The 15,504-nt window shown below is 55.9% G+C and overlaps 1 protein-coding gene across 3 annotated transcripts in view; it reads left to right on the top strand.

Moving 5' to 3' along the window:
* The window catches only part of grin1b (glutamate receptor, ionotropic, N-methyl D-aspartate 1b), a 69,831-nt gene that overhangs the window by 21,242 nt on the left and 33,085 nt on the right, over positions 1 to 15,504 (top strand). For all 3 annotated transcript variants that reach the window (XM_072433599.1, XM_072433598.1, XM_072433597.1), the window contains 4 exons: positions 8,084 to 8,234; positions 10,567 to 10,653; positions 10,812 to 10,947; positions 13,927 to 14,054. In XM_072433599.1, the coding sequence (XP_072289700.1) occupies positions 8,084 to 8,234; positions 10,567 to 10,653; positions 10,812 to 10,947; positions 13,927 to 14,054 (502 nt within the window). The remainder of the gene's footprint in view (positions 1 to 8,083; positions 8,235 to 10,566; positions 10,654 to 10,811; positions 10,948 to 13,926; positions 14,055 to 15,504) is intronic.

The raw sequence follows: 15,504 nt of genomic DNA, 5'->3' as shown, positions 1-15,504 counted from the left end.
GGTCAGGCGATGGCATCAGGAGCGGGTCAGGCGCTGGCATCAGGAGCGGGTCAGACGCTGGCATCAGGAGCGGGTCAGACGCTGGCATCAGGAGCGGGTCAGACGCTGGCATCAGGAGCGGGTCAGGCGCTGGCATCAGGAGCGGGTCAGACGCTGGCATCAGGAGCGGGTCAGGCGCTGGCATCAGGAGCGGGTCAGGCGCTGGCATCAGGAGCGGGTCAGACGCTGGCATCAGGAGCGGGTCAGGCGCTGGCATCACGAGCGGGTCAGACGCTGGCATCACGAGCGGGTCAGAGGCTGGCATCACGAGCGGGTCAGGCGCTGGTATCACGAGCGGGTCAGACGCTTGCATCACGAGCGGGTCAGGCGCTGGCATCACGAGCGGGTCAGACGCTGGCATCACGAGCGGGTCAGACGCTGGCATCACGAGGGGGTCAGGCGCTGGTATCAGGAGCGGGTCACTGGCATCAGGAGCGGGTCAGGCGCTGGCATCAGGAACGGGTCAGGCGCTGGCATCAGGAGCGGGTCAGAAGCTGGCATCAGGAGCGGGTCAGGCGCTGGCATCACGAGCGGGTCAGACGCTGGCATCACGAGCGGGTCAGAGGCTGGCATCACGAGCGGGTCAGACGCTGGCATCACGAGCGGGTCGGACGCTGGCATCACGAGCGGGTCAGACGCTGGCATCACGAGGGGGTCAGGCGCTGGCATCAGGAGCGGATCAGACTCTGGCATCAGGAGCGGGTCAGACGCTGGCATCACGAGCGGGTCAGGCGCTGGTATCACGAGCGGGTCAGACGCTGGCATCACGAGCGGGTCAGGCGCTGGCATCAGGAGCGGGTCAGACGCTGGCATCACGAGCGGGTCAGACGCTGGCATCACGAGCGGGTCAGACGCTGGCATCACGAGGGGGTCAGGCGCTGGTATCACGAGCGGGTCAGACGCTGGCATCACGAGCGGGTCAGGCGCTGGCATCAGGAGCGGGTCAGGCGCTGGCATCAGGAGCGGGCCAGACGCTGTTATGAGGAGCGGGTCAGGCGCTGGCATCAGGAGCGGGTCAGGCGCTGGTATCACGAGCGGGTCAGGCGCTGGCATCAGGAGCGGGTCAGGCGCTGGCTTCAGGAGCGGGTCAGGCGCTGGCATCAGGAGCGGGTCAGACGCTGGCATCAGGAGCGGGTCAGACGCTGGCATCAGGAGCGGGTCAGACGCTGGCATCACGAGCGGGTCAGGCGCTGGCATCAGGAGCGGGTCACTGGCATCAGGAGCGGGTCAGGTGCTGGCATCAGGAGCGGGTCAGACGCTGGCATCACGAGCGGGTCAGGCGCTGGCATCAGGAGCGGGTCACTGGCATCAGGAGCGGGTCAGGTGCTGGCATCAGGAGCGGGTCAGGCGCTGGCATCAGGAGCGGGTCAGACGCTGGCATCAGGAGCGGGTCAGACGCTGGCATCACGAGCGGGTCAGGCGCTGGCATCACGAGCGGGTCACTGGCATCAGGAGCGGGTCAGGCGATGGCATCAGGAGCGGGTCAGGCGCTGGCATCAGGAGCGGGTCAGACGCTGGCATCAGGAGCGGGTCAGACGCTGGCATCAGGAGCGGGTCAGGCGCTGGCATCAGGAGCGGGTCAGACGCTGGCATCAGGAGCGGGTCAGGCGCTGGCATCAGGAGCGGGTCAGACGCTGGCATCACGAGCGGGTCAGGCGCTGGCATCACGAGCGGGTCACTGGCATCAGGAGCGGGTCAGGCGATGGCATCAGGAGCGGGTCAGGCGCTGGCATCAGGAGCGGGTCAGACGCTGGCATCAGGAGCGGGTCAGACGCTGGCATCAGGAGCGGGTCAGACGCTGGCATCAGGAGCGGGTCAGGCGCTGGCATCAGGAGCGGGTCAGACGCTGGCATCAGGAGCGGGTCAGGCGCTGGCATCACGAGCGGGTCAGGCGCTGGCATCAGGAGCGGGTCAGACGCTGGCATCAGGAGCGGGTCAGGCGCTGGCATCACGAGCGGGTCAGACGCTGGCATCACGAGCGGGTCAGAGGCTGGCATCACGAGCGGGTCAGGCGCTGGTATCACGAGCGGGTCAGACGCTTGCATCACGAGCGGGTCAGGCGCTGGCATCACGAGCGGGTCAGACGCTGGCATCACGAGCGGGTCAGACGCTGGCATCACGAGCGGGTCAGAGGCTGGCATCACGAGCGGGTCAGGCGCTGGTATCACGAGCGGGTCAGACGCTGGCATCACGAGGGGGTCAGGCGCTGGTATCAGGAGCGGGTCACTGGCATCAGGAGCGGGTCAGGCGCTGGCATCAGGAACGGGTCAGGCGCTGGCATCAGGAGCGGGTCAGAAGCTGGCATCAGGAGCGGGTCAGGCGCTGGCATCACGAGCGGGTCAGACGCTGGCATCACGAGCGGGTCAGAGGCTGGCATCACGAGCGGGTCAGACGCTGGCATCACGAGCGGGTCAGACGCTGGCATCACGAGCGGGTCAGACGCTGGCATCACGAGGGGGTCAGGCGCTGGCATCAGGAGCGGATCAGACTCTGGCATCAGGAGCGGGTCAGACGCTGGCATCACGAGCGGGTCGAGCGGGTCAGAGGCTGGCATCACGAGCGGGTCAGACGCTGGCATCACGAGCGGGTCAGACGCTGGCATCACGAGCGGGTCGAGCGGGTCAGAGGCTGGCATCACGAGCGGGTCAGACGCTGGCATCACGAGCGGGTCAGAGGCTGGCATCACGAGCGGGTCAGACGCTGGCATCACGAGCGGGTCAGACGCTGGCATCACGAGCGGGTCAGGCGCTGGCTTCAGGAGCGGGTCAGGCGCTGGCATCAGGAGCGGGTCAGACGCTGGCATCAGGAGCGGGTCAGACGCTGGCATCAGGAGCGGGTCAGACGCTGGCATCACGAGCGGGTCAGGCGCTGGCATCAGGAGCGGGTCACTGGCATCAGGAGCGGGTCAGGTGCTGGCATCAGGAGCGGGTCAGGCGCTGGCATCAGGAGCGGGTCAGACGCTGGCATCAGGAGCGGGTCAGACGCTGGCATCACGAGCGGGTCAGGCGCTGGCATCACGAGCGGGTCACTGGCATCAGGAGCGGGTCAGGCGATGGCATCAGGAGCGGGTCAGGCGCTGGCATCAGGAGCGGGTCAGACGCTGGCATCAGGAGCGGGTCAGACGCTGGCATCAGGAGCGGGTCAGACGCTGGCATCAGGAGCGGGTCAGGCGCTGGCATCAGGAGCGGGTCAGACGCTGGCATCAGGAGCGGGTCAGGCGCTGGCATCAGGAGCGGGTCAGGCGCTGGCATCAGGAGCGGGTCAGACGCTGGCATCAGGAGCGGGTCAGGCGCTGGCATCACGAGCGGGTCAGACGCTGGCATCACGAGCGGGTCAGAGGCTGGCATCACGAGCGGGTCAGGCGCTGGTATCACGAGCGGGTCAGACGCTTGCATCACGAGCGGGTCAGGCGCTGGCATCACGAGCGGGTCAGACGCTGGCATCACGAGCGGGTCAGACGCTGGCATCACGAGGGGGTCAGGCGCTGGTATCAGGAGCGGGTCACTGGCATCAGGAGCGGGTCAGGCGCTGGCATCAGGAACGGGTCAGGCGCTGGCATCAGGAGCGGGTCAGAAGCTGGCATCAGGAGCGGGTCAGGCGCTGGCATCACGAGCGGGTCAGACGCTGGCATCACGAGCGGGTCAGAGGCTGGCATCACGAGCGGGTCAGACGCTGGCATCACGAGCGGGTCGGACGCTGGCATCACGAGCGGGTCAGACGCTGGCATCACGAGGGGGTCAGGCGCTGGCATCAGGAGCGGATCAGACTCTGGCATCAGGAGCGGGTCAGACGCTGGCATCACGAGCGGGTCAGGCGCTGGTATCACGAGCGGGTCAGACGCTGGCATCACGAGCGGGTCAGGCGCTGGCATCAGGAGCGGGTCAGACGCTGGCATCACGAGCGGGTCAGACGCTGGCATCACGAGCGGGTCAGACGCTGGCATCACGAGGGGGTCAGGCGCTGGTATCACGAGCGGGTCAGACGCTGGCATCACGAGCGGGTCAGGCGCTGGCATCAGGAGCGGGTCAGGCGCTGGCATCAGGAGCGGGCCAGACGCTGTTATGAGGAGCGGGTCAGGCGCTGGCATCAGGAGCGGGTCAGGCGCTGGTATCACGAGCGGGTCAGGCGCTGGCATCAGGAGCGGGTCAGGCGCTGGCTTCAGGAGCGGGTCAGGCGCTGGCATCAGGAGCGGGTCAGACGCTGGCATCAGGAGCGGGTCAGACGCTGGCATCAGGAGCGGGTCAGACGCTGGCATCACGAGCGGGTCAGGCGCTGGCATCAGGAGCGGGTCACTGGCATCAGGAGCGGGTCAGGTGCTGGCATCAGGAGCGGGTCAGACGCTGGCATCACGAGCGGGTCAGGCGCTGGCATCAGGAGCGGGTCACTGGCATCAGGAGCGGGTCAGGTGCTGGCATCAGGAGCGGGTCAGGCGCTGGCATCAGGAGCGGGTCAGACGCTGGCATCAGGAGCGGGTCAGACGCTGGCATCACGAGCGGGTCAGGCGCTGGCATCACGAGCGGGTCACTGGCATCAGGAGCGGGTCAGGCGATGGCATCAGGAGCGGGTCAGGCGCTGGCATCAGGAGCGGGTCAGACGCTGGCATCAGGAGCGGGTCAGACGCTGGCATCAGGAGCGGGTCAGACGCTGGCATCAGGAGCGGGTCAGGCGCTGGCATCAGGAGCGGGTCAGACGCTGGCATCAGGAGCGGGTCAGGCGCTGGCATCAGGAGCGGGTCAGGCGCTGGCATCAGGAGCGGGTCAGACGCTGGCATCAGGAGCGGGTCAGGCGCTGGCATCACGAGCGGGTCAGACGCTGGCATCACGAGCGGGTCAGAGGCTGGCATCACGAGCGGGTCAGGCGCTGGTATCACGAGCGGGTCAGACGCTTGCATCACGAGCGGGTCAGGCGCTGGCATCACGAGCGGGTCAGACGCTGGCATCACGAGCGGGTCAGACGCTGGCATCACGAGGGGGTCAGGCGCTGGTATCAGGAGCGGGTCACTGGCATCAGGAGCGGGTCAGGCGCTGGCATCAGGAACGGGTCAGGCGCTGGCATCAGGAGCGGGTCAGAAGCTGGCATCAGGAGCGGGTCAGGCGCTGGCATCACGAGCGGGTCAGACGCTGGCATCACGAGCGGGTCAGAGGCTGGCATCACGAGCGGGTCAGACGCTGGCATCACGAGCGGGTCGGACGCTGGCATCACGAGCGGGTCAGACGCTGGCATCACGAGGGGGTCAGGCGCTGGCATCAGGAGCGGATCAGACTCTGGCATCAGGAGCGGGTCAGACGCTGGCATCACGAGCGGGTCAGAGGCTGGCATCACGAGCGGGTCAGGCGCTGGTATCACGAGCGGGTCAGACGCTGGCATCACGAGCGGGTCAGGCGCTGGCATCAGGAGCGGGTCAGACGCTGGCATCACGAGCGGGTCAGACGCTGGCATCACGAGCGGGTCAGACGCTGGCATCACGAGGGGGTCAGGCGCTGGTATCACGAGCGGGTCAGACGCTGGCATCACGAGCGGGTCAGGCGCTGGCATCAGGAGCGGGTCAGGCGCTGGCATCAGGAGCGGGCCAGACGCTGTTATGAGGAGCGGGTCAGGCGCTGGCATCAGGAGCGGGTCAGGCGCTGGTATCACGAGCGGGTCAGGCGCTGGCATCAGGAGCGGGTCAGGCGCTGGCTTCAGGAGCGGGTCAGGCGCTGGCATCAGGAGCGGGTCAGACGCTGGCATCAGGAGCGGGTCAGACGCTGGCATCAGGAGCGGGTCAGACGCTGGCATCACGAGCGGGTCAGGCGCTGGCATCAGGAGCGGGTCACTGGCATCAGGAGCGGGTCAGGTGCTGGCATCAGGAGCGGGTCAGACGCTGGCATCACGAGCGGGTCAGACGCTGGCATCAGGAGCGGGTCAGACGCTGGCATCAGGAGCGGGTCAGATGCTGGCATCAGGAGCGGGTCAGGCGCTGGCATCAGGAGCGGGTCAGACGCTGGCATCAGGAGCGGGTCAGGCGCTGGCATCAGGAGCGGGTCAGACGCTGGCATCAGGAGCGGGTCAGGCGCTGGCATCACGAGCGGGTCAGACGCTGGCATCACGAGCGGGTCAGAGGCTGGCATCAGGAGCGGGTCAGACGCTGGCATCACGAGGGGGTCAGGCGCTGGTATCACGAGCGGGTCAGACGCTGGCATCCCGAGCGGGTCAGAGGCTGGCATCACGAGCGGGTCAGACGCTGGCATCAGGAGCGGGTCAGACGCTGGCATCACGAGCGGGTCAGGCGCTGGCATCAGGAGCGGGTCAGACGCTGGCATCACGAGCGGGTCAGGCGCTTGCATCAGGAGCGGGTCAGACGCTGGCATCAGGAGCGGGTCAGACGCTGGCATCAGGAGCGGGTCAGACGCTGGCATCAAGAGCGGGTCAGGCGCTGGCATCAGGAGCGGGTCAGACGCTGGCATCACGAGCGGGTCAGACGCTGGCATCAGGAGCGGGTCAGACGCTGGCATCACGAGCGGGTCAGACGCTGGCATCAGGAGCGGGTCAGGCGCTGGCATCAGGAGCGGGTCAGACGCTGGCATCAGGAGCGGGTCAGGCGCTGGCATCAGGAGCGGGTCAGACGCTGGCATCAGGAGCGGGTCAGGCGCTGGCATCACGAGCGGGTCAGACGCTGGCATCACGAGCGGGTCAGAGGCTGGCATCAGGAGCGGGTCAGACGCTGGCATCACGAGGGGGTCAGGCGCTGGTATCACGAGCGGGTCAGACGCTGGCATCCCGAGCGGGTCAGAGGCTGGCATCACGAGCGGGTCAGACGCTGGCATCAGGAGCGGGTCAGACGCTGGCATCACGAGCGGGTCAGGCGCTGGCATCAGGAGCGGGTCAGACGCTGGCATCACGAGCGGGTCAGGCGCTGGCATCAGGAGCGGGTCAGACGCTGGCATCAGGAGCGGGTCAGACGCTGGCATCAGGAGCGGGTCAGACGCTGGCATCACGAGCGGGTCAGGCGCTGGCATCAGGAGCGGGTCAGACGCTGGCATCAGGAGCGGGTCAGACGCTGGCATCAGGAGCGGGTCAGACGCTGGCATCAGGAGCGGGTCAGACGCTGGCATCACGAGCGGGTCAGGCGCTGGCATCAGGAGCGGGTCACTGGCATCAGGAGCGGGTCAGGTGCTGGCATCAGGAGCGGGTCAGGCGCTGGCATCAGGAGCGGGTCAGACGCTGGCATCACGAGCGGGTCAGACGCTGGCATCAGGAGCGGGTCAGACGCTGGCATCAGGAGCGGGTCAGATGCTGGCATCAGGAGCGGGTCAGGCGCTGGCATCAGGAGCGGGTCAGACGCTGGCATCAGGAGCGGGTCAGGCGCTGGCATCAGGAGCGGGTCAGACGCTGGCATCAGGAGCGGGTCAGGCGCTGGCATCACGAGCGGGTCAGACGCTGGCATCACGAGCGGGTCAGAGGCTGGCATCAGGAGCGGGTCAGACGCTGGCATCAGGAGCGGGTCAGACGCTGGCATCAGGAGCGGGTCAGACGCTGGCATCAGGAGCGCGGTGAACGCTCAGAGTCAGTGGCGCGGGTCAGGCGCTGGCATCACGCTCCGTTTACGGCGATAACGAAGCGCTGCATCGTTGGACACGAAGCTCAAATCAGGAAATGCGACTGAACGTAACACGCGCCCAGCAGAGGTCAGAGGTCAGAGGTCAGAGGTCATGGGCATTAGAGCTGCTCCGATCTGAGCTTCACTGTCACTCAGCATTTACAACTTACGTCTATAAAACGCTGCTCTCTGATTGGTCTTTACTTCTCTAAACGCTGCTCTCTGATTTGTCGTTTCTTCTCTAAACGCTGCTCTCTGATTGGTGGTTACTTCTCTAAACGCTGCTCTCTGATTGGTGGTTACTTCTCTAAACGCTGCTCTCTGATTGGTGGTTACTTCTCTAAACGCTGCTCTCTGATTGGTGGTTACTTCTCTAAACGATGCTCTCTGATTGGTTGTTACTTCTCTAAACGCTGCTCTCTGATTGGTCGTTACTTCTCTAAACGCTGCTCTCTGATTGGTCGACAGGGTGCTGATGTCGTCCAAATACCCAGATGGTTTGACGGGACGAATTGAGTTCAACGACGATGGAGATCGACGCTTCGCCACCTACAGCATCCTCAACTACCAACAGAAGCCCGGGCGACTGGTCCAAGTCGGGGTCTTCAACGGGACCCAGGTCCAGACCAGGACTATGAACCAGGACTATTACCAGGACTATGCACCAGGACTATAAACCAGGACTATAAACAGGACTATAAACAGGACTATAAACAGGGCTATAAACCAGGACTATGAACCAGGACTATAAACCAGGACTATGGACCAGGACTATAAACAGGACTATAAACAGGACTATGAACCAGGACTATGAACCAGGACTATAAACCAGGACTATAAACAGGACTATAAACAGGACTATGAACCAGGACTATAAACAAGGACTATGAACCAGGACTATAAACCAGGACTATGAACCAGGACTATAAACCAGGACTATAAACCAGGACTATAAACAGGACTATAAACAGGACTATGAACCAGGACTGTAAACCAGGACTATAAACAGGACTATAAACAGGACTATGAACCAGGACTATAAACCAGGACTATGAACCAGGACTATAAACCAGGACTATAAACAGGGCTATGAACCAGGACTATGAACCGGGACTATGAACCAGGACTATAAACCAGGACTATAAACCAGGACTATAAACCAGGACTATAAACAGGACTATAAACAGGACTATAAACCAGGACTATGAACCAGGACTATGAACCAGGACTATTACCAGGACTATGCACCAGGACTATAAACCAGGACTATAAACAGGACTATAAACAGGACTATAAACAGGGCTATAAACAGGGCTATGAACCAGGACTATGAACCAGGACTATGAACCAGGACTATGAACCAGGACTATAAACCAGGACTATGGACCAGGACTATAAACCAGGACTATAAACAGGGCTATGAACCAGGACTATGAACCAGGACTATGAACCAGGACTATAAACCAGGACTATGAACCAGGACTATGAACCAGAACTATAAACCAGGACTATGAACCAGGACTATGAACCAGGACTATGAACCAGGGCTATGAACCAGGACTATGAACCAGGACTATGAACCAGGACTATAAACCAGGACTATGAACCAGGACTATAAACAGGACTATAAACAGGACTATGAACCAGGACTATGAACCAGGACTATAAACCAGGACTATAAACAGGACTATAAACAGGACTATGAACCAGGACTATAAACCAGGACTATGAACCAGGACTATAAACCAGGACTATGAACCAGGACTATAAACCAGGACTATAAACCAGGACTATAAACAGGACTATGAACCAGGACTATAAACCAGGACTATAAACAGGACTATAAACAGGACTATGAACCGGGACTATAAACCAGGACTATAAACCGGACTATGAACCAGGACTATGAACCAGGACTATAAACCAGGACTATGGACCAGGACTATGAACCAGGACTATAAACAAGGACTATAAACCAGGACTATGGACCAGGACTATTAACCAGGACTATAAACAGGACTATAAACAGGGCTATGAACCAGGACTATAAACCAGGACTATGAACCAGGACTATAAACCAGGACTATGAACCAGGACTATGGACCAGGACTATAAACCAGGACTATAAACAGGACTATAAACAGGGCTATGAACCAGGACTATGAACCAGGACTATAAACCAGGACTATGAACCAGGACTATGAACCAGGACTATAAACCAGGACTATGGACCAGGACTATGAACCAGGACTATAAACCAGGACTATGGACCAGGACTATTAACCAGGACTATAAACAGGACTATAAACAGGGCTATGAACCAGGACTATGAACCAGGACTATGAACCAGGACTATGAACCAGGACTATAAACCAGGACTATGAACCAGGACTATGGACCAGGACTATAAACCAGGACTATGAACCAGGACTATAAACAGGACTATGAACCAGGACTATAAACCAGGACTATGAACCAGGACTATGAACCAGGACTATGAACCAGGACTATGAACCAGGACTATAAACCAGGACTATAAACCAGGACTATAAACCAGGACTATGAACCAGGACTATGAACCAGGACTATAAACTAGGACTATAAACAGGACTATAAACAGGACTATGAACCAGGACTATGAACCAGGACTATGAACCAGCACTTTAAACCAGGACTATGAACCAGGACTATAAACCAGGACTATAAACCAAGACTATGAACCAGGACTATAAACCAGGACTATAAACAGGACTATAAACAGGACTATGAACCAGGACTATGAACCAGGACTATGGACCAGGACTATAAACAGGACTATAAACAGGACTATAAACCAGGACTATAAACCAGGACTATAAACAGGACTATAAACAGCACTATGAACCAGGACTATGGACCAGGACTATAAATCAGGACTATAAACCAGGACTTGTGTGGTCTTGTTTGCTCAGGTGGTCATGAATCCTCAGAGGAAGATCATCTGGCCTGGAGGAGAGACGGAGAAACCACTCGGGTACCAAATGTCAACACGACTCAAGGTCCCACTTTATTTATGCCGTTTAAACATGAAACATTCATTTAAGATTATTTCAATTATTTACATTTCATAAACACGTTGATCAAATGTTTTGTTTGTGCGTGTGTTTATGTGTTTGTTTGTGCGTGTGTTTATGTGTTTGTTTGTTTGTTTGTGCAGATTGTGACGATTCACCAGGAGCCGTTTGTTTACGTCAAACCTACAAAGACGGACGGCACTTGTAAAGAAGAATACACCGTCAACGGAGTCCTCATCAAGAAGGTCATCTGTACCGGGCCCAACGGGACTATACCAGGTCAGAACGGGACTGTACCAGGTCAGAACGGGACTGTACTAGGTCAGAACGGGACTGTACCAGGTCAGAACGGGACTGTACCAGGTCAGAACGGGACTGTACCAGGTCAGAACGGGACTGTACCAGGTCAGAACGGGACTGTACCAGGTCAGAACGGGACTGTACCAGGTCAGAACGGGACTGTACCAGGTCAGAACGGGACTGTACCAGGTCAGAACGGGACTGTACCAGGTCAGAACGGGACTGTACCAGGTCAGAACGGGACTGTACCAGGTCAGAACGGGACTGTACCAGGTCAGAACGGGACTGTACCAGGTCAGAACGGGACTATACCAGGTCAGAACGGGACTGTACCAGGTCAGAACGGGACTGTACCAGGTCAGAACGGGACTGTACCAGGTCAGAACGGGACTGTACCAGGTCAGAACGGGACTATACCAGGTCAGAACGGGACTGTACCAGGTCAGAACGGGACTGTACCAGGTCAGAACGGGACTGTACCAGGTCAGAATGGGACTATACCAGGTCAGAACGGGACGGTACCAGGTCAGAACGGGACTATACCAGGTCAGAACGGGACTGTACCAGGTCAGAACGGGACTGTACCAGGTCAGAACGGGACTGTACCAGGTCAGAACGGGACTATACCAGGTCAGAACGGGACTGTACCAGGTCAGAACGGGACTGTACCAGGTCAGAACGGGACTGTACCAGGTCAGAACGGGACTGTACCAGGTCAGAACGGGACTGTACCAGGTCAGAACGGGACTGTACCAGGTCAGAACGGGACTATACCAGTTTCTTGTGCGTATCGTGCTCATGGCGTTCCTGGTGTTCGTGTTTATGGTCTTTATGGTGTTTATGGTCTTTATGGTGTGTTTTGTGTTTCAGGTCTTTATGGTGTGTCTTGTGTTTAAGGTGTTTCAGGTCTTTATGGTGTGTTTTGTGTTTCAGGTGTTTCAGGTCTTTATGGTGTGTCTTGTGTTTAAGGTGTTTCAGGTCTTTATGGTGTGTTTTGTGTTTCAGGTCTTTCAGGTCTTTATGGTGTGTTTTGTGTTTCAGGTGTTTCTGGTGTTTATGGTGTGTTTTGTGTTTCAGGTCAGCCGATAGTGCCTCATGGTGTTTTGTGTCTTTATGGTGTGTTTTGTGTTTCAGGCCAGCCGATAGTGCCTCATGGTGTTTATGGTCTTTATGGTGTGTCTTGTGTTTCTGGTCTTTATGGTGTGTTTTGTGTTTCAGGTGTTTCAGGTCTTTATGGTGTGTTTTGTGTTTCAGGCCAGCCGATCGTGCCTCATGGTGTTTATGGTGTTAATGGTGTGTTTTGTGTTTCAGATCTTTATGGTGTGTTTTGTGTTTCAGGTGTTTCTGGTGTTTATGGTGTGTTTTGTGTTTCAGGTCAGCCGATAGTGCCTCATGGTGTTTATGGTCTTTATGGTGTGTCTTGTGTTTAAGGTGTTTCAGGTCTTTATGGTGTGTTTTGTGTTTCAGGTGTTTCAGGTCTTTATGGTGTGTCTTGTGTTTAAGGTGTTTCAGGTATTTATGGTGTGTTTTGTGTTTCAGGTCTTTCAGGTCTTTATGGTGTGTTTTGTGTTTCAGGTGTTTCTGGTGTTTATGGTGTGTTTTGTGTTTCAGGTCAGCCGATAGTGCCTCATGGTGTTTTGTGTCTTTATGGTGTGTTTTGTGTTTCAGGCCAGCCGATAGTGCCTCATGGTGTTTATGGTCTTTATGGTGTGTCTTGTGTTTATGGTCTTTATGGTGTGTTTTGTGTTTCAGGTGTTTATGGTGTGTTTTGTGTTTCTGGTGTTTCTGGTCTTTATGGTGTGTTTTGTGTTTCAGGTGTTTCAGGTCTTTATGGTGTGTTTTGTGTTTCAGGCCAGCCGATCGTGCCTCATGGTGTTTCTGGTGTTTATGGTGTGTTTTGTGTTTCAGGTCTTTATGGTGTGTTTTGTGTTTCAGGCCAGCCGGTAGTGCCTCATGGTGTTTATGGTGTTAATGGTGTGTTTTGTGTTTCAGATCTTTATGGTGTGTTTTGTGTTTCAGGTGTTTCTGGTGTTTATGGTGTGTTTTGTGTTTCAGGTCAGCCGCTAGTGCCTCATGGTGTTTATGGTCTTTATGGTGTGTCTTGTGTTTATGGTCTTTATGGTGTGTTTTGTGTTTCAGGTGTTTCAGGTGTTTATGGTATGTTTTGTTTTTCTGGTGTTTCAGGTCTTCATGGTGTGTTTTGTGTTTCAGGTGTTTCAGGTCTTTATGGTGTGTTTTGTGTTTCAGGTGTTTCAGGTCTTTATGGTGTGTTTTGTGTTTCAGGTGTTTCAGGTGTTTATGGTGTGTTTTGTGTTTCAGGTGTTTCTGGTGTTTATGGTGTGTTTTGTGTTTCAGGTCAGCCGATAGTGCCTCATGGTGTTTATGGTCTTTATGGTGTGTCTTGTGTTTATGGTCTTTATGGTGTGTTTTGTGTTTCAGGTCAGCCGATCGTGCCTATTGGTGTTTATGGTGTGTTTTGTGTTTCAGGTGTTTCAGGTGTTTATGGTATGTTTTGTGTTTCTGGTGTTTCAGGTCTTCATGGTGTGTTTTGTGTTTCAGATGTTTCAGGTCTTTATGGTGTGTTTTGTGTTTCAGGTGTTTCAGGTCTTTATGGTGTGTTTTGTGTTTCAGGTGTTTCAGGTCTTTATGGTGTGTTTTGTGTTTCAGGTGTTTATGGTGTGTTTTGTGTTTCAGGTGTTTATGGTGTTTATGGTGTGTTTTGTGTTTCAGGTTAGCCGATAGTGCATCATGGTGTTTCTGGTCTTTATGGTGTGTTTTGTGTTTCAGGCCAGCCGATAGTGCCTCATGGTGTTTCTGGTCTTTATGGTGTGTTTTGTGTTTCAGGCCAGCCGATAGTGCCTCATGGTGTTTCTGGTCTTTATGGTGTGTTTTGTGTTTCAGGCCAGCCGATAGTGCCTCATGGTGTTTCTGGTCTTTATGGTGTGTTTTGTGTTTCAGGCCAGCCGATAGTGCCTCAGTGCTGCTACGGCTTCTGCATCGATCTGCTCATCAAACTGGCCATGAGCATGAACTTCACGTACGAGGTTCATCTGGTCGCAGACGGCAAGTTCGGGACACAGGAGCGAGTAAGACTACAAGTCCCACACGGGACTACAACACTTTATTTACAACAGAGCAGACACCAGCAAACCAGGACTAAACCAGGACTAAACCAGGACTAAACCAGGTCTAAACCAGGACTAAACCAGGACTAAACCAGGACTAAACCAGGTCTAAACCAGGACTAAACCAGGACTAAACCAGGACTAAACCACCAAACCAGGACTAAACCAGGACTAAACCAGGACTAAACCAGGACTAAACCAGGACTAAACCAGGTCTAAACCAGGACTAAACCAGGACTAAACCAGGACTAAACCACCAAAACAGGACTAAACCAGGACTAAACCACTAAACCAGGACCAAAACAGGACTAAACCACTAAACCAGGACTAAACCAGGACTACACCAGGACTAAACCAGGACTAAACCACTAAACCAGGACTAAAACAGGACTAAACCACTAAACCAGGACTAAATCAGGACTAAACCACCAAACCAGGACTAAACCAGGACTAAACCAGGACTAAACCATGATTAAACCAGGTCTAAACCAGGTCTAAACCAGGTCTAAACCAGGACTATACCAGGACTAAACCAGGTCTAAACCAGGTCTAAACCAGGTCTAAACCAGGTCTAAACCAGGACTAAACCAGGTCTAAACCAGGACTAAACCAGGTCTAAACCAGGTCTAAACCAGGTCTAAACCAGGTCTATACCAGGACTAAACCATGACTAAACCAGGTCTAAACCAGGTCTAAACCAGGTCTAAACCAGGTCTAAACCAGGACTAAACCAGATCTAAACCAGGACTAAACCAGGTCTAAACCAGGTCTAAACCAGGTCTAAACCAGGACTAAACCAGGTCTAAACCAGGTCTAAACCAGGTCTACCCTCAGTGTGACGGGTGTTGTACCCTCAGTGTGACGGGTGTTGTACCCTCAGTGTGACGGGTGTTGTACCCTCAGTGTGACGGGTGTTGTACCCTCAGTGTGACGGGTGTTGTACCCTCAGTGTGACGGGTGCCACATGAAGAGAAAGAGTTCAGTTCTGCAACATTTGAATTTGATTTCAAATTTGAAAGCGAGCTTGAAGGGGGAGAAACAGAGACCGCGAAGTAAGAGTTTATATATATATATATATATATATATATATATATATATATATATATATATATATATATATATATATATATATAGTAGATTATACTTTATACTAGGAGGCACAGAGGTGCAACCAGAGGCTGAACCTGAAGCACTGAAACTGCCAAAGTCTCCAAGTGTCAGGGACAGAGGACGATGAGGAGCTAGAGGGACCATCATGAGATGCCACGCCCCTACATGAGAGGACACACCCCTACATGAGAGGACACGCCCCTACATGAGAGGACACACCCCTACATGAGATGCCACGCCCCTACATGAGAGGACACACCCCTACATGAGAGGACACACCCCTACATGAGAGGACACACCC

Source organism: Eucyclogobius newberryi, unplaced genomic scaffold, assembly GCF_026437365.1.
Source record: "Eucyclogobius newberryi isolate DKJ021-1_F unplaced genomic scaffold, fEucNew1.0.hap1 SCAF_6, whole genome shotgun sequence".
NCBI lineage: Eukaryota > Metazoa > Chordata > Actinopteri > Gobiiformes > Gobiidae > Eucyclogobius > Eucyclogobius newberryi.
Note: the sequence above shows the minus strand (reverse complement) of the source record. Positions and strands in the feature narration are given on the sequence as shown.